This window comes from Salminus brasiliensis, chromosome 10 (genome assembly GCF_030463535.1).
Source record: "Salminus brasiliensis chromosome 10, fSalBra1.hap2, whole genome shotgun sequence".
NCBI lineage: Eukaryota > Metazoa > Chordata > Actinopteri > Characiformes > Bryconidae > Salminus > Salminus brasiliensis.
This window is the reverse complement of record NC_132887.1, coordinates 33,343,133-33,362,731: the sequence shown is the minus strand read 5'-3', so window position 1 is coordinate 33,362,731 and position 19,599 is coordinate 33,343,133. Positions and strand designations below refer to the sequence as shown.

The following is a 19,599-nucleotide window of genomic DNA, read 5'->3' as shown; positions in this document are numbered from 1 at the left end:
CACATAGCGATGCAATCTCAAAAAACAAGCATTGCCAGAAGAATGGGCAGTACTAAGACAATTAGGACACATCATGCTTCATGAAATGGGTTTCTTTGGCCAAACATCATCTGGCAGTCTGATAGACGAATCAGGATTTGGCAAATGTCAGGAGACTGCTACACAGATTGCATAGTAACCGTAGTAAGCAAATTTGGTGGCAGAGGGGTGATGATCTAAGGCTATTTGCCAGGTTTTCAGTTCAGTGGTGTTTACAAAGCAAGCTCCATAAAGACATGGTTCATGGGTTCAAGACATATTTGTATATCTTGAACCAGCAAGCTGTGGGGTCCACATACTTTTGGCCAAATAATGTAATTGGATCTTTTCTTGAGTTCTTTACTTATTTTTGTTCTATACATTTACAGTAACAGCCAAATCACATTTGGCTACTCAGTCAAGTTCAGGCTTTCAAAAAAAAGAGAAGACATGTACAAAAGCATTTTTTTAATCTGTAGTCAGATGTCTGGCAATTGTTAAAAAAGTCAAAAAACATTAACATATGTATATGTAGCATACTATAATTGTCCATTGGCCTCCAGTGCAAACGTCTTGGCCTTCAAAATTGAAGAAATGAGACATGAGCTTACAGCTTATGAAACCTATGAGGTATATGATGTGCTTTTTAAAAATCTTGTGAGGAAAGAATCTTAGCAGTGAGTCACTTTCTAGTAGCTGTTCTGGTCAATTAACCAGATATCATTTGACATTAAAATTTACCATTTAACTCACATCACCTCCAACAGATGAAATCCTCCATTAGCCTCACGTAACTGCTCCCTCTTGCGAGCCTGCACCAGGTTAAAGACCACCGCAGATAAAGTGTTTCTACCCTGAGAGAGCCTCCTGGTGGTGCTTCTCTCAGCATGACTAGACCTCTGGTCCCTACTGCTCACAAAGTATGTGCGAACGCCACCGTGCTGCTCACTCACCCCTTTGACATAGATGTCGCCCCGGAGCTCCAGAACAAAGCCTCGGTCAGCCAGGATGTGGCTAGTGCTCTCTGGGACCTGGATGCGCCCCTTCACCCCAGTGCTGTCCATGCGACTGGCCAGGTTGACAGTCGTTCCCCAAATGTCGTACTGTGGCTTCATGGCACCAATGACCCCTGCCACTACTGGTCCATGGGCGATGCCTACATGTTGAATTTCAGAGTTAATATGAAAAAAAACTAATTTTAAGTGTCTTTATCAAATATTTCTTGGCAAGTAGAGAAATCAGTTATTAAGAATAGCTTAACTTAGCAACAGTCCACAGTGCTAAAGTTTAAACTTGCTATTAATGCTTTTCGAGAATAACAGAAATAATGCACAGAATAAAAAAAATATAAAACTCAGAGAACAAAGTTCCACTGTTCCACAGCTTAATGCTGGGGGGTTTATACCCCTCTAGCCCACGCCTCGCATTAGGTTCACGTTTATCTGCTCCAAAGAGTCCTAGTCTTATGGAAATACTTCTTGAAATTATTCAATCCCCTTTGCAAATTAGGTGTATTATCAGAATTCACACACTTTCAGCTGTTTGCAGTAAACAATTTAAATGGTTCAACCCAACTAGAACAAATGGTTTCTCCAAATTCAATACAAAATGCCACTTTTAATGACAACTGCAGTCTCAGAATTATTTAACCTCTTCATAACAAGCATCTTTAGTACTTTGTAGAGCACCCCATTGCTGTTATGACGTGCTGCAAACATGATGCATAGCTAGACAATGTTTTTAGTCATACAAATAACCTATATACATTTGAAGTTTTCTTTATCTTATTATAAAAAAACAATGTCAGAAAAAGACCAAAGTACTGCAAAATAGCATTCTTGAGATTTCTCATGTTTGCAATTGTCCTGTTTTGCAGAGCCTACTGCATCTCTATTTTTGTCTTGTTTTTTTAATAGTTCATAGTATTCTTGCTTCAGTAAAAATGCTAACTAGATAACCTGAAAGCAAAAAAAGCAGTCAAACAGCCTAAATGGTGTCACCGCACCACCTACGTTATTTACCAAATGATCAGTCTGAGCATTTCTTAATTTTCGCAATGGCTTTTTTTTTGTTAACACAAATTCAGTTATACTGACCTCTGTACAATAGTTAGGGGGAGGAACAGACTTACAAAACAGCATAATAAAAGTTCTTAAAACAGTTCTGTTATCCACATGCTAAAGTTTAAATGTTAAATATCCACATGTTAAAGTTAGTGAGGTTCAACACTACTCAGTGTGCTCATGGCAAGACGTGAATGATCAGTTGGAGCGAGACATGATAGCAGGTGCCAGGAGTATTGGACATTCCCTTCTCTGAAGTGGGCATTTAACATTACAAATGGGGTACAGGAGAAAAGGGATTGTTTATTTCAGATGGGTGGCGTCTGTTTTTATTTAACTAAGTTAAAACTAAATTTGATTTGATATAATTATGATGCCAAATAAATACTAAAACAGTATAATAATACATTTTGAAGTCAATGTAAAAGTCATGGATGCAATCATCACTAACTCAAGTATTATTTCTAGAAAGTAGAAGTCTCTTTTTAAAGAATTCATTTTTTACTTTAAGTACATTTAGAAGCATGTTGTTTTGTACTTTTACTTCAGTAAAGAAAATACAAATAAAACAACTTTTATCCAAGTATTTTCTAACTTATTTAATATTTGTACTTTTACTTATGTATGGGACTTTTGTATATAAATATATACAAAGGCAGCTTTAAACCTTGTGGGACAGCACATCATATGAGCAATATAAATTTAATTTTGTTATATTTAGTTATTATAATAATTATTTATAATAATTATTATAATAATTATTTTTTATTTAATGTTATTTAGCAGGTTTGATAAAAAAATAAAGTGTTCCAGTTATTTCTGTGTTGTGTTGTCAGTGCACAGTCTGATTTTAGCTCTTACTTTAGTACATCTATACATTTGCAGACTATAAATTGTCCTGTTAATTTTTATCACACTAAATGAAGTCTTCATTCAGAAGAAAGTATGACTCTGAGGACTTTAACATGAGGTTAAGGCTGAAGTAAGGCTGCATTGATATGTGAATATTTTTCACACATTCCAAAACGGGTGTTATAAAATACAGGCACCTCTTGCTCACAGCTTCACAGCATATTAGTGCAATCCAATTTCCTTAAAGTCGAACTGATAGCCCTTGGTCAAGCCAATTAGTGGGCTGTGCTCTTGTCAGCACTTGACAAGCTGAGTGTGTACTCACCAGAGAAAGAAACTTAAACAAATATACACCGTAACTATTGATTTGCCTTGATGTCAAGCAAATGTGCAGTAAGTTCAGATCGCAAATGTTCTTACCGACTCGTAGTTGGAAGTTGTTGCAGGTGCGCTTGTTTATTTTTTTTAGAGTTTCTTGCATGCCCAAAGCAAAAAGGACCAACTCAGAGAAATGAGCCCACTCATCCTCACGCTCCTGAAACACACACATTAACATGTATATATATCTACACTCAGTGAGCATTTTACAACTGCTCATTCATCCAATTATCTAATCAATCATTTCTAATCATATATTAGAAATTATAAAATGGCGCCCCTGCACTTCTTTCAGAAAATGCACAAAATGCAAAAGAAATTTTGATTTCGATTTTAGATTTTGTTTCAACATTGACAACATACTTAAAGGGGTTTATTATTTTTAATAAAATTATATAGATCTTGGGGACTATAGTGGCACCACTGCATTTCTCCCAGAAAAACTGTCCAATTACAAATGCTGTCAATACAATAAAGCAGAGAGAAATGTGACATTTCATATAATTTCATACAGAACTGGAAATGAACTGGACAAAATTATTGACACCTTTTTAAAATTGTAAGAAAAAATAGCATTTTAATCATGCAATGTTTCTTCATTTGTATTTGTGGCAGGTAACAGGAGCTGGCAATGTAGAAATCATTTGTTTAACCAGTTTAAGTGGAAAACGTTGACTTAATGTTTGTCTGTGTACCACACTAAGCATGGGGAAAAGAAAGAAGAGCAAAGACTTGTAAGAACCAAAACTGACAATCCCAAGGCAACAAGTCCTCTCCAGGGAACTGAATGTTCCGGTCTCCACTGCAACATGATTATCATTTACAGCCCATGGCTCTGTTACTAACCTCCCTGGACATGAACAGAATAGAAACATTAACTGAAGATTGCAACAAAGGATTGTTCAAACGGTGTTTAAAGAACTTCCAAACAAATTGAAGCTGAGCTGCAGAGACCATGTCTGAGTAAAGCCACCACCTTTGTGGGAGAACCAAAATTAAGCTTTTTGGTAAAGCGCATCATTCTCCATTTACAGAAAATGGAACAAGGCCTTCAAAAAACAGTCCCTACGATCAAACATGGTGGAAGTTTAAATATGTTTTGGGTTGTTTTACTGCTTGTGGCACTGGATGCCTTCTAGGTCCTATAGAACACAGACACCCTTCAAATCTGAGAGACCTGGAGCAGTTGGCAAAAGAAGAGTGGTCCAACATTACAATAGAGAGGTGTAAGAAACTCATTCATGGTTACAGGGAGCCATTGATTTCTGCTATTGGTAGCAAAGGGCGTGCTACAAAATATTAAGTTGAGGGTGGCAATAATTTTGTCCAGTCTATTTCTGGTGTCCTATGTGATTTTATTAGTTTTTAACTTTTCTCTCTGCTTTTTTGTGTTCTTCCAATGCAAACAAAACAATAAACACAGGAATACTAAAGCATTTGAAATTGCAACAATATCCTAGGAGACTGTATATGCATCAATAAAAATAATAAACCTTTTTAAGCACTAAATATCATCTTTCCAAACTTAACAGCAAAATACTTTCTGCATTTTTCTAGACTTTCTGCTTTAATTCGGTTTTAGGAATCGTTGCCATTTTTTAAATAGTTTTACCTGCTCAAAAATAACCGGACCATTAACTGATAAGAGGTTTTATTGCCAGGTGTGGTCTGTTCTTGGTATTTAGTTTGATGATTTTGTAGCATGATATCAGTGTTGATAAATTTGCATTTGGTATCTCTTCATGGCTCTTTTTAAAAACATTTTTAAAAACAAGGAATGCTCTGGCAAGCTCAGCAACACCTACAAGTCAGAAAGACGACTAGTGTGAATAAACAAAGAATTCTTTCCATAGTGAAAACCCCCTTTATAAAATTTAGTCAGAAACAATCCTGAAGAGGTAGTCTACAAAGTCTACAATAAAGAGACACCTAATGGCAGTATTCTAGATGCAAACCAATGGAAACACTGGTTTCCAGGCCAGACTATTTAAAAAAGATCTTAAAAAATCCTGCTTAGATCTGGACTATAAGCCTTACAGACAGATTACAGACAGATTAATTGACTAATTAAATTAATTTAGAGGTAAAGAAAGGCTTCTTGTTTCAAAGCGTCATCTGTCAAACAATTGAAAGCACTCTTTTGGCATGGGCATGTATGGCTGCCAATGGAAATGGGTCACTGGTGTGAAAATATGCCTGCTAATAGAAGCCGGATAAAATCTGAAGAGTATAGAGCTATACTTTCTGCTCTTATTCAGTCAAATGCTGCCAAAAGTATAATATGATGTTTAACAGTATATATGGATAATAGTTCAAAACATACCAAGAAAGTAACCCAAGAGTTTCTTAAGACAATTTCTGTTAAACCCCTTGAATTAAAGCGGAAGGTCTTCACTTTAGTCATACTATTGCTTCATTTTAAATCCATTTGGAAGTGTACAAAGGCAAAATTACAGGCAACAAAATGTGTCATTGTCCAAATACTTAATGGCCTGATTGTATTTACCATGATCAGATTGAGAAAGAGATACTTACCAGTTTATCAGGAGAAAGACCAGAGGCAGCCATGTAACAACTGCCAATTGTTTTAATTTTCTCAATCTCCTGGAAGTAAGGCTCATCCAATAGCTAAGAGAGAAAACAAAATAAATATATTTTTTTCTTATGAGAATGCTTATTTTAGTGGAAGATACATTCTCTTTTAATGAATATTTTGGTTTTGGTCTCAGAAAACATTTCTTAGTAATAAAGACATGACAAGCATTGAAAGCAAAGTCATTTGTTTTTGACAAACTGCTCACCTCATCAAAATCTGCAATGATCTCATTGAGTAAGCGCAGACACTCCACATCTTGATTAATAATCTCCTTCTGCTCGTAGTAATCTGTAAATCCTGGAATAGAGGCAAACATCACCCCAACCCTCTCATAGGACTGAGAGTACAGATCCTGACAACCAGAACAATACACAAAAAGACATAGTTGCATACATACTGGACCACAGATATTAGAAACTGAAAACGATATCTGAGAACAGATAACATATTATGCTTGTTTATAACAATTTCTGGTGCATGTGAAGAAGAATCATATTTATTTACATTAACAATATACGTAACATATACTGATAAAGTTCATACACATTTTATGTATAATCTTCATAATTTTAACATCCTTTTCAGTATTTTTAAATACCTCATCATTCCTATCTCTCTCAAGGAAGTGCTTTGCAACATGAGCAGGGAGAATGTTGTACAGTAGGCACTCATTATGTTTTCTCAGTTCCTTCATGTCCTCCACTTCCTGCCTGGCCTGCAGGCGCCACAGGAAGTCTAGCCGTGCGGTTGTCTCTAACTGAAGAACAACATAAAAAAAAATCAATCAATGTCTGATACAAATTTACATGAAAATTAATGGCATCACCTTTCCTGCACTGTAAATATAACATTACAGAAATCATATAGCAATCCGGATTTATAACTTAAGAATCATGCAGGTACTTTTACATAAATAGAAAATTCAAGAATTTAACTGGCTACTGTAGGAATTTTGAGCATTTTCTGATATTTAGCTTAACATTTAAAAAAAAATAGTACAGTGCAGTACAACATTCATTTCATTTCTGTAATTATAAAAGCTGTATATCAGAATAAATATTACTCTAAATGAAAAGTTGTACCTGTCTGCTGTTGTAGAGCACAACAACAACAAACATGGCCATCAACAGCACGGAGATGCTTTTTCTTCTTAAGTACTGAGATCTAGACAAATAATAATTAACAAAACCTAAATCACATTGAAACCTTAATCTTTATATAACATTACACATTCGTTTGTACAGATCATTCAGGTGTATAATTTACTAAAACATAATCAAATCACATCTTACATCCTCAAAGAGGTTTAATGTTACAATGAGAAAATTATTTATTTATAGTGGTGTGAAAATGTGTTTGCCCCCTGTCTGAATTCTTTATTGTTTGCACATTTAAAGCCTAAATGGCATTACATCTTTAACTAAAAAGCTAATAATGCAAAACAAGAACACAGAAGGAGCAAAACAACCTGATAGTCATTTTAATGTATTGTTAAGAAACTAGGAAATATTAAGGCTTTCAGGCATGAACTGGGTGTTTCCCGTCCTTCAACATTTTAATATGATTTATGTCAGGACCATTTTTTTTACCATTGTAAGGTAGTTGCTTGTGTGTTTTCGATGACTGGCTGTTGCATAACTTTTATTTTACTGACAGATAAACTGACATTCTCTTAAAGAATTCTCTGATACAGAGCAGAATACAAATCATCCATGTTATGATGCAACATAACATCCCAAAACCATTACACTACCACATGATTCACAGTTGGTATGAGGTTCTTATTTTGAAAAGTAGCATAACAGAGCCTGTGTTGCCCAAAAAACTTTTGATGTTAAATATATCTTACTTTATACTGACACTTAGCTTAGCTTTTATATATAACACTTAGCTTTTATAGTAAACAAAATAAAGGTTAACAAAAACTAAAAATGGAAACATTTAACAGGGCTAAACATTTTTAATTTTTTCAAATAAATATTTACAAATTTAAATAAATTCTCCATTGGTCGACTGATGAAGTGCAGGAAGTGAAAGACAAATAAAAGGTGTACCTCATCTATGCTTACACCACAGCCTTACAGCCGGCATAGTTTCTGTTTTAAATGCAAAGATATTTATTTTATGCTTTTAAAAAGCTATCCGCTCCAAGCTATTAAACTATAACTGAAAAATATACAGTTGAGGCTGAAAATAAAGATAAACGGCTAAAAAGATTTTAGTTAGATAATATGTAACGTAAATTAATAAATACAAATATCAACGTGCTGCATAATTCAAGCTGCCAGGTCAGCAGGGGGCAAACACGGTACTGTATTTAATAAACAAATGAAAAATGGTAAGCCAGACTCTACCGTGGAATTGGGCCATTTTGGTGTTCATGGATGAAGAGCATGTGGAAAGCCACTTCAATGAGGTATGTGTAAACAGCAATGGCCATCATCAGCACTGCAAGCTTCAAGAGGCAACTCAACCTCAGGAATACAGCACATGTCACCATAGCGACCACCCCACTCAGTATAAAGAACTGTAAAAAATGTATGTAATGACATGATTTGTTAATTTTCATTTCAATTTCAGGAAAGAAGAATTTAACATATTGTTAAAAATAAAACATAAAATGATGGAATTATTGAACATTATATGCAGTTGCAATCAAAATTATTTAACCCCCATTGCAAATAAGTTTTTTAGCAGCATTTATTTAGCATTTTTTTAGAAGCTGATGTCTGGCTACGCATCATGTTTGCAGCAGGTCATAACAGCAAAAAAGCTCTACTAAGTACTAAAGTAGCTTTGGTTGAATCATTTTGAGACTGCAGTAGTCGTTTAAAGTGGCATTTTTTGTTGAACTTGGAGAAACCAGTTTTGTAGAGCTATTTATTGTTCTTGTTAGATATATTTATTACCAACAGTTGAAAGTTTTAACTTTTTCTAATAAACATAACTACATATATTAACATATACTACATTGTCTTTAGGTACTCTCAGGTACACTGAGCAAGTGTTGCATTAGAAATAATTGTACACCTACAAATTAGTTATCTAATCAGCCAATCGTGTGGCAGCAATGCATTGAATAGTGATTATGCAATACATATAACTGACACTTGCTTCAAATAAAAATTGGGCATAAAAAACTAGAAGCTAGAAGATGGGTCTTCAAAACCCCAAAATTGCTTTGCATCACTTATGATTCATTATATTTACACTACCAACATTTACCTAGCCCACTAGTGAAAGCCCTAGTAAACTGTGATGGTGACTTAGGGAGAATATTGTGTAGTTCATACTGGAGAGCAGCACATCACCACCAGAAGCTAGCCATGGGAATATGGGTTGTTGTGTGAACCAGTCTTGTGACTGCAGCCTTTTCTGATTGGTTTACCATGTGCCTTGTAGCGCATGACTCTGATTGTTTTGGGCGATGTCTCCTCCCTTGTCCAGCCTTTCCTTTTTGTTCCTAGCTGCTAACAATGACCCAACAAATAATGGACAAAGCAAAATAGTTACTAAAGGTTTGTAATTTATTAACCTGAAGTGAAATGCTTCCCACATATTCTACATAGGTTGGATTCTTTGTCTCCATTTTTTTCTCAACATATTTCAACAAGACCTCAATAAGTTTTAATTGTGCCTGAATTTCACTTAATGAACTGTGTGATATCTTGCATTTTTTTGTTTTAATATCTGTAATTCTGTTTTCCTACTAGAACAAAATCAGTTGATAAATGCATGACTTATGTGCATGTGCACAATTCTGTTTGACTGCCAGTGTATTAGGTGTAAAATTACCAATGCATATAAGAACAAGGTATCTAATAAACTGGCAATTCAGTGTATATAAGCTACCTGCTTATTGTACTTAATTCAATGACAGTGCTGAAGTGAACCTCTGGATAAGTGCATATGTTGACTGGCCATTGAGGTCCTTCTGAGCTTCCATTTCTTTCTGCAGTCTCTGCTTCCACTGTGTTGCACCACAACTGTCCAGATAGACAAATAAACAGACAAAATAATAAACAGTTAGTCATTAGACACAGACAGTGTATTCATGGACGGTCATGTGTAATACAATGTTTTCCAGTCCTGGTTCTGGAGTCCCACTGTCCTGCTTTAACACCCCCACTTCAACTCAGTAAGTGGTCCTAAATGAGCTGAGCTTAGTTTAGTCAGATGAGTTGGGAGCAGGAAAATTATATAAAATGTGGGCCTATAGGACTAGGGTTAAGAAATACTGGTCTAACATAATGTCATGTCTGATGACCTCTTTCTTTCTGAGGGCACACAAATAAACCTCAGCACTACAAAAATCTATACTCACAATGTCGGAGGACGCCACCCCGAAGTTGATGGTGACTGCGGTGAGTGTGAGCAGGTTGCGGATGCTCTTGGTTTCATGGATCCAACAGCACAGGTGCTGAAGACATGCAGGTGAGCTCTTGAACTCTTCAGCCAGAGTGACCATTAACACCAGTGAGTAGGCCACAAGGAACACTAAGAACATGATCACCATAGAGCTGATTCTGAATGAGAGTAACACAGGAAAACACAGGAGAAATCATCATCATTAAATGTTTCCAGTTCTGGAGAACTACTGCCCTAAACAATTGAATTTTTATTTCCTTGCACCTCCTAAAGAACTTAGCTGAGTAGCTAAATCAGGTGTGCTATACCAGAGCAATGAAGACCCAGGACATAATAGGAACAAGTGGTTATTAATCTCTGCAACATTATGAAAGTAATATTAGGTATCATTGCTATCTTGTTTGAAATAGAGAATGAGAATAAAATTTGAGGAAGGAAATGGAATGTTTGCTCACTGTGGGGCAGGTATGAGACATTGGGCAGCCATGTTGAGGAGCAGCAGGAGGAAGGAGCAGACCAAATTTGACTTAAACATCTCATCTCTCATCTGAGAAAACTAAAAGACAATGACAAATGTTTCCAATGAATCACAAATAATTAGTCTCATCATAAACCGAAACAGTATGTTATTACAGAGTGTGCCAAGTAAACATTCCCCACACCATCATAACACCTCTACCAGCCTATACTCTAGACAAGGACAGTTGGGTCCATAAATTTAATGCTGTTGACAAATGTAGAACCTGACGCGGTAACTCATCTGCCTTAACTCCTTATATGTTGTGCATTCTGTACTGACAACCACAACAGAGTGGTTATCTGAACTTTTTTAGCTTTTGTCAGCTTGTGTAGCCTTTCTTCTTTTGATCTCCCATCAAGTAGGCACTGTGACGAGTTCACTCTTTAAAGTGCTGTGTATGAAAATGAAATCAACAGTTATAGAAATATTAATAACCAGCCTGTCTGGCACCAACAATCATGTCACATTCACACATTACCTGAAACTGCTGGCTCATATGTGCATAATCTTTTGCATTTCACTGCTGCCAGATGATTGGTTGATTTGATGAGATGAAAGAGTAGGTATACAGGTATATGCGTTATTAATAATAGCCCAAAATACTAAACAATTTGGAATTATTTGTCCAGCAAAGAAAAATCCCCCCAAAAAGCCCAGAAATACAATCTGTACATAATGAAGATTATTCATACCTTTCCTTCTGCGTTTGTGTCCTTAAAAACTAGTGTGAGGGGTGTGATGTGCTCTTTCCGCATGCGCTCACTGCTGCGGACCTCAATGGCTTGTTTGATCCTCTTGTTGATTTCTCTGGAACCAGAGCACGATCCAGCGACTGGATTAGGCAGGTGTACCAGGGAGCCATTGGTGAAAGTGGCCAAGATCTGTAGCATGGGTACATGACAGAAACACAGGAGAGATATCTTTGTATTTAGTATTTTTGTACCCAATGTTTTACTGACACCAGTATATCCCCTTAAACTCATTACAATCTCCTGTTTGAGTAGTTGGGGTGTCTTTTCTTTTTTAAATTAAGTTGCACAAAAATACGTTTAGTTGTTAATGTCACATAATAGATTTGTTGCACAATAAGGATAGCAATGTCTGAGGGTTACTCCTATTAAGCTTATTTATATTGGCTTGCTCAAAAAATATTATTTATGCTCTTTCTATGTCAAAATAAATGTACTACATCATACAGTATAATTTTAATTCAATTAAAGCAGCATAATGTGAAAACTGGTGTTATGCTTATGATCTCCCCCTACAGATTAAGAGTCAAGTTCACTACGGTCTTGTGCCTGCTTCAGAAAAGTTACAAAGTGCAGCAGTTTAAAAACAGGGTCAGACGCTCGCAGATGTAAAATACAAAGGCTTTACTCTAATAAGCACAATCCAAGTTTGTAGTCGACACACGCCAAGGTCAATTCCAAAAGATCACACAGAGCAAACAGTCCAAAAGGGTAAAGGCAAAAATGTAGTCCAAAATACAAACAAAGAGTCGCAATCCATTAATGAAAAACGCAGGCAAATAATCCAAAGGGTAAAGACAAAAGGCAAAGGCAAAGAAACACACAGTAAAAGGTCATACATAGAAAATATACATACATCAATAACAGTGATCAGTAGATCACCAAAATGGGATTCAATACCTCACAACCTGCCTAGTCTAAATCCCGGGCTTAAATACTGTACTAAGAGAATCATATGATCTAATAAACAGGTGTCAGTCATTAGAATTCCAGAATGTGAAAAGGAGTTCGGAGTCATGTGAGGAGTCATATGATCTCCCAGATAATCGAGTCTGGATGTAAGGAGGCAGTCTGCGGATGAGTAACAGCAGTCCAGAGTAGCAATGACAGAGACGCGATTCTCAGTATTAAAAGTCAGTGGAACGTCACAATGATTTTGAAGCTGATTTTCATTTTAAAGTAAAAATGCTACATAGTGTTGCGTCTATTGGCCTTCACTCCAACATCCTTAATGTCGCTTACATGAAGAAAACAAAAAGGTTAGTTCATGTTAGAGCCATGTGCAAAGACCCTTCATGACTTGGAGCAAAGAGAAACAAAAGAGTTTATTTTATATTTCTTTTAAACACTGATTTCCCAATTAGCAGCGTTGGAAAAAGCAGACTTACACAGTTCATGCCAATGATGTTATCGAAGGGCAGCTCAGCGCTCCAGGACGTCTCTTCTTGGCTGGGTCTCCTTGCTTTAGGAGGCTCCATGTCCTCCTGTGGTGCATGGCATATGAGGAACGTATCAATCTTGTGCTTGCGCAGGAACTCATTGCGCTCGTAACCATGGCCTTCCTCTGTCTCGTAAATGCCTTCCAAACAGTCAAGGGTGGCTCGGGAGATATGAATTCGCCTGAGAAAACATATTTTATCCTTTTAAAGAGGCTCCATAGTTCTGTCTCAAACATGCCATCACCAAAATTAACTCACCACTTGGAAGTATGTTGAACACATAAAGGGGGGGATTGCACTTTATATTTTGAATGCTCACATCCTCTGCCAGGTCAGCCTCAGTAAGCTAAAGAGCATACCAGACAAACTTTGCAATACAGGGCTGGGTTTCACAAAAATGTTATAAATTTAAATCGTCTTATATTAATTGGTATAGAGAATGTGTCATGTGATGCTTGACTTGACCATGTAAAATCATCTGCTTTGAGATGTCAGAGAATAACATTTAAATTAAATGAATAATTGCTTTCTGGAAATTGCATTTTACAATAAAATCTCGAACACAGATATCAACCATCCCGTAAAGTTCAAAACAGTTTAAAACTCAGCAAAATGTGAAAGAGATAGAAAAGATAAAGAGCTGTCAATTCTTGCAGTGGTCAGTACTGATCAAAACTGGCTAAGACGGCAACAGGCTCATAAACTGGCCCTAACTGGCAACAGGCTAATAAGCGCTCAATGCTCATTGATGCAATTCATGCTTACAGGACTAGCAGGATTTGCTGCTAACATCTTTGTGTCAAATACCACAAGACACCTTTATAGATCTTGTGGAGTCCATGTTTTGATTGGTCACAGCTGTTTTGTCAGCATGAGGGAGACCTTCACAATATTAGGTAGGTGGTTTCAGTGCTATGGTGGATTGGGGTTTATGATAGAAATCAACTCACCCAGGGATTCCTCCTGCCTCCAGCATGTTCGCAACATCAACATCCCAGGACCACACATCAAACTGCCACTTCTGTAGACCCAAAACCCCACAAAGCACTGAGCCAGAGTGGATTCCAATGCGCATGTCCACATCACATTTCAGCTCATTACGAACATAACTGAAAGAAACAGATAGAGAAGATGAAGTAAAGATTGAACTTGTCAGACTTACACCAAGGATCTTGCTGGTTTATGCTTGTAATGGTTATTTTTGAGGGTTCTATTAAGTATTGTATATGTATATCCAGATTTAGCACAGCCTCAGCTAATGAGATAAGATATGACACCCAGTAATTAGCTAATAACATATGACATTAGCTTATATGCAGTAGAATAGGAGTTATGAAATGTTACCAACAAAGATAGTGGATGAAATCTAAACTTAATACAATCGATAAAGTAAGCAATGCTTCAAAATGTCTAAATAAAATGTTTGTCATTTTCAAAATGTCTACATTGATAAACTGTGGCTTGGTAATTAGTCTAAAATACTGCACCATATTAAAAAAAAAGGCATTTCTATCTCTTTAAATGAACAAAAAAAAAAACTGTGGTCAACAATCCTATCAGCAAAGGGCCAGGATGACTGTAGACTTGGATTCCAATCTTGCAGAAGCACATCTGATTCCACTTGTTTAATAAGTTGGTTTCAGCTTTGAGTGATGTATGCTTCTGCTTGTTTGGAATAAAAACCTGCAGCCACACATGCCCTTTTTATTATTGTTATTCTTGTCACTTCAGTGCTGGTGAAGGTACACAGTACGCTCACACACATACCGTATAGTGTTGATCATGGCAAGACCCATCTCCACACAGCATCGAGCATGGGCTCTCTGAGGCTCTGGTACACCAGAAACACAGTAGTAACAGTCCCCCAATATCTTTATCCTCATGCAGTGGTGTTCCTGAAATTTCAGTACAGACTTTTATCAATATTTACTGCACATTGTATGAAAGTATGGTAAAACTAAAAATTTATGTCAGAATGATACCCATCACATCAGGTATATAAGGAAACAGTCCCTTAGATTCTCATATTAAAAGATTTGAGTCACAATCACAGTAAAAGCATGTTTTACTGGTTTGAGGTCAGGTACTTTCCATTTAGATTTGCAGAATTTGACTGTATATGAGCAGAAAGTATAACTCCCTGGAATTTATCTTGCTACTTCTATCAACAATATCATGTCATCAACAAACACCAGTGACCCAGTTCTATTAACATCCATACATACATACGCCATTAGATTAGATTAGATTAATACTGTATTTACTTTCATGAAGGCATTTCTTGGTTATTAGATTTCTGTGGGCTTTTTGATGAGTGCATTTGTTCTTTTTAGGCATATACTGTGGTGGTGAGGAGGCAGGGGATCTATAGGCCAGCCCCCTCAGCACCCATTGCACTAGGTGGTGCTTAAAAGGACTAGAGGAGCCCTCACACAAAAGAGGGACCATAGTGGTGAATATTTATTTGAGTTACATGTGGTATTGGTGAAGGTGTGTGTGAATAAGCCCACTTCTAAATCGCTGTGAACCTGTGTCTGTCTCTATGCTGAACCTACTACTGGGTCACCGTGTACCAAATTGGTCATTTGGCCATTTCTCTGATAGGTTTGTTTTGTTTTAACCTAATGATGGCCTCTTTCACTTGCATCAACACCTGTTTAGACTGCAGCAAACAGCCAACAACTGGCCATATATATGTGTGTGTGTGTGCTTCACTGCTCAAAAATCTCAAAAGTGTCTAGATGTATCAACACATTAAAACATTTAGTTTTTAAAAAGTACTGTATTACTGCTTTTTATGAGTTTCTCTGTGAACATCTAACTCGTAGAATTCAATCAGCTAAAGATTACCCACATCCTCCCTCACCTCTGCAAGGCGGTCAAAGCGCCCAAACAACTCATTCAGTGTACGTACAAGGTCCTGAGCTGACATGGTCATGGAGAGTGTGGTGAAGCCTTTAATATCAGCAAACAGGATACTGAATGATGTGAGAAAGACAAAAAAACAGATCTTATTGAACCATGGTGTCTGAGAGCACTGGAGAATAGGTAGTTTACCCAGTAAGACAACTGTGGTATGTCTACCTGACATCTTTGTACTGGTGGATGTAGATTTTGTGAAATTGCTGAGGCAGTAAGACATCCTCCATGGCGCTCATGTCTGCCATCATTTCCAAGGCAATAAAACGAGGTAGAATAGACATCACCAACCGCTCCTGCCATGAAATGACAAATTAAGTGAATGTACAAATGACAAATTTCACATATTTGTAGTATGCTGCAGGGAACATTAACTGTTAAGACTTGGGCTTTTAACACATTATAAATACATCTGCTGATCCCACTCTGTCATTTTACATGGCCTACCACTTTGTGCTTGAGTTGCAGACATTCCCAATCGCTTCCACTTCCGCTTCCACCCATACATGAAACCTTTCATGTGTCGGTGGAAGCGGAAGTGGAAGCGATTAAAGAAGAAATTTACCTTCTTAAGAATGGTGGTGAATAAGGCCCCCTTTTTTACTATTACTATTAAACATACAACACATATTTGGTTTGGTTTTTAGTGGTGTTGGACATTTATACACCAGAAGAAATGTATGCAGTTTTAGCAGTCATGGTTTCCTCAAATAACCAGCCCATCAAGATCAGGCCTACCAAGATGCCCTAATGGCAATGTAAACAACAAACATGAACTTTTCTCTGACCTGTCTGTGATTCTCTCGCTCCAGTTTCACCTGTCCTTCAATGCAGCGGCGTGTCTCTAGGAAAGCTTGTCTCTGAGTACGATCTGACAGATAATGGATGAACAGCCCTGCAGTGTTCATCCCCATGTACAACAGCCCTTTTGCTAACAGCTGAAACAAATGCATACAATTAAAATATAATACATGGTAACCTGGTGAAAGACATTAAAGAGTGTCTGCCAGTTCTATTAGCTCTTTATACCATGGTGATTTTGTGCAGAATGTCTACTGGGTATGCTTAAAGCTAAATTTATTGTTTTATAAATGCATGCAACATTCTCCTCTTGCTCATTTCAAACGTTTAGCTTGGATATGAAGAGAATGTTGTTTGAATTCTTCAAAACTTTCATCAAACTAAAGAAATAAGAGGCTTACTTTCCAATTTCCCCAGATCTACTTAATCATCAAATTTAATTCTTTAGATTTGTACTGGAGCTAATGCTTTTACTACCTTACAGTGCCTTACTTACCTTACAGTATCAGAGCAAAACTAATGACGCAAATTTGAAATGGCAAAAACACAAAGCCAACTAAATTTAGGGTATGGGGAAATATGTGTTGCATTCTTGTAAAGTAATCTTATTTCATTTTATAATAAATGCATAATATGGTAATATAGATTAAAAGCTACACATATTTAATGTTTACAGTAAAGTGCTTTGCTAGATATATGAGACTTACATGCATAGATATTTAATACTGTGGGTAAGAGCTTTTCACTCATTGGAGGCATCTTACCACTATCCATATGCTCTTAGCTATAGATCTAAAAGGTAAAGAGATTAGGATACAAGCTGTAAGAGGGGGTTTCCTGCTTCCAGGCACAGAACCCAGTTCTGTAATTACTAAGGAGACACAAGTTAATACATATACATGCTTGACTGAATTTATATAAGAGTTTCTACTTTTAAAAAATGCTCATTTCATTCACATATTCAAACCAAAAAACAACATTAACCAAAAAGGTTCTTTAATAAAAATTCACTGGAGTGTTCCCTAGAGAACCAAAAGTGGTTCTTCTATACTGGCACATAAAAGTTTTTTGGCATATGAGTCCACACTCACATGTCACATGTCGAATATCTTTGGGCGGAAAAAAGGAGAAGAAGGAGGTCTCACTACCTTTCTGATTATTGCAGAATTATTGTAGTTTCCAAGGGCCTCAACCAGCAGATGCAGGGCTGCGGTGAGACAGCCAGTGTAAATGGACCAGAGTAGAGGCACAGGTAGCAATGTGTAAGTGGCAAAGAGTGTGAAGAGGACATACCAGGACTGGTCCTTCTCCAGTCCATAAACCAGCCCACCCATAGCCTGCACAGTCTGAGACAACCAGCTGGCCAAACCTGCATAGTGGAGGTACTCTGGAGACATGGCCCCCTTGCAGGAGAGGACCAGGATACACAAAAGTGCACCTATGGCCATGAAGAGCCCAGCCAACCAGCCTCGCAGTGAGTCCACCATTTCAGGAGCCACAGCCAGGTAGATGAAGAGGATGTGTAGCTTGGTAAGTATGTCAATGACATTGGTGACCACCAAAGAGGTGCGACGCCGAGCCAAGGAGTGCTGCTGGTACAGGCGCTCCAGGTCTGGGGATTTAAATGTATGGTGGAGGGTTGGGAGGTAGACTCCTCGCACTGTGGTGCCCCAGCTGATAAAGAAAATTCCATCAGTCAACGAGTCAGTAGGCTTCTCTGTGGCGGGTGATTCATGCTCCTGAAGAGGGTGAACATGAGCAGACGAAGAACGGCGTTTTTGCTGCCCAGCATTGCCCCGTGAGGCCTTGTTGCGGATCTGACGGTTGATATCATCAATGTAGGCATCAGTCACAACAATTTTGTGCATGGAAGTGTTTTGGACATTTTCATGGATCTCTCGCTGGTCTATGATGTGACGCATGGCTTTCTGCCACATGAGCTGCTTTCTTTTTACGTTGGGACATGGAAGGTCAGCTGGGCAGACGGATGAAAGCAGTCTTACATCTTTGGTGCTGCATATGTCTTCAGAGACAGCCATGTTGACACAGGTCCCCAGTCAAATATACCTCTCACAAAACACACCACCTCAGGAACCACAACAAAGACCAATAAATAGCTATTCAACAAAATACACTACAACACCATTAGTATTCTTCCATAAGACATTTCTTAAGTTTCAAAACTGCACATAAGTAGTCAAACACTAAATGTATTACACTTTACTAAATACAAAGAATGCAGGTAGTACAATTAATTCACCACTTGTTAAAAAAAAAGCTGTAGAAAAAGTCATTTAAGAATTTAAATGCCAATGCAGGTCACATAAAAGCTTCAATGTATAGGATTACTGTAATGTAAGAATACAGCAGCTTGGAAAAGAAGAGGCATAATTTTACTTACTTTTGATGCAGTGTTGTAGTTCTGGCAGGGACAAGAAAGATATGTGCACGTTCCTCTTATTCGCACATTTAAATTCAAGGACAGAAAAAAGTACATAAGTGCATTCTTCCCTGTCATTAGCTAAATCTATGCACCTCTTTTCCTGTTCTGTCTCCGTAGACATCCAAAACATCACCATGAGAATGATTAATCTAGCTGTGTAACTCCTAAGTCATCCCTGTTACATCGGCTCCACATACTTCTAGCCACAGGCACAAAATGTCAAGCCTGCTTCGTTAGTCTGAAGTGGTTATTCAGTGACGGATTGGAATTAAGCAGTGGTGTCCTCAGGTAATGAAGTCAGCCCTAGACCATATGGTCTGAAAAGGCCTCCTCACCTCTTCTGATGGCAGGCATCAGCAATCTGCTTGAGCTTATCCCACGAATCCTAACCAGGTTAACAAGAACATCAGTACATAAGCAGAAAAAAGTGACTTGCTTTGAAGTTAAAAGTGG

General features: G+C 37.4%; 1 protein-coding gene across 1 annotated transcript; it reads right to left on the bottom strand.

The window, feature by feature from the left end:
* Nucleotides 1–269: 269 nt before the first annotated feature.
* On the bottom strand, nucleotides 270–18,742 carry LOC140564850 (adenylate cyclase type 8). The gene is made up of 19 exons (XM_072690518.1): nucleotides 17,852–18,742; nucleotides 16,691–16,840; nucleotides 16,068–16,198; nucleotides 15,850–15,961; nucleotides 14,751–14,878; nucleotides 13,934–14,092; nucleotides 12,933–13,164; nucleotides 11,488–11,676; nucleotides 10,731–10,831; nucleotides 10,232–10,433; nucleotides 9,801–9,893; nucleotides 8,262–8,434; nucleotides 6,990–7,071; nucleotides 6,506–6,664; nucleotides 6,113–6,259; nucleotides 5,847–5,939; nucleotides 3,354–3,468; nucleotides 777–1,174; nucleotides 270–596 (listed from the first exon to the last, which is right to left on the bottom strand). The coding sequence occupies exons 1-19, from the start codon at nucleotides 18,740–18,742 to the stop codon at nucleotides 558–560; spliced, it is 3,594 nt and encodes a 1,197-aa protein (XP_072546619.1). The 3' UTR covers nucleotides 270–557.
* Nucleotides 18,743–19,599: the final 857 nt, after the last annotated feature.

What these genes read in the sequence shown, in the direction of transcription:
- LOC140564850 (XM_072690518.1), bottom strand. Translation starts at nt 18,742, where the DNA reads ATGGCTGTCTCTGAAGACATATGCAGCACCAAAGATGTAAGACTGCTT. An exon ending in AGAGAGATAGGAATGATGAG is followed by an intron (nt 6,260 to 6,505) that starts GTATTTAAAAAT and finishes TCTGGTTGTCAG; the next exon opens with GATCTGTACTCTCAGTCCTA. An exon ending in CAACTTCCAACTACGAGTCG is followed by an intron (nt 1,175 to 3,353) that starts GTAAGAACATTT and finishes TTCAACATGTAG; the next exon opens with GCATCGCCCATGGACCAGTA.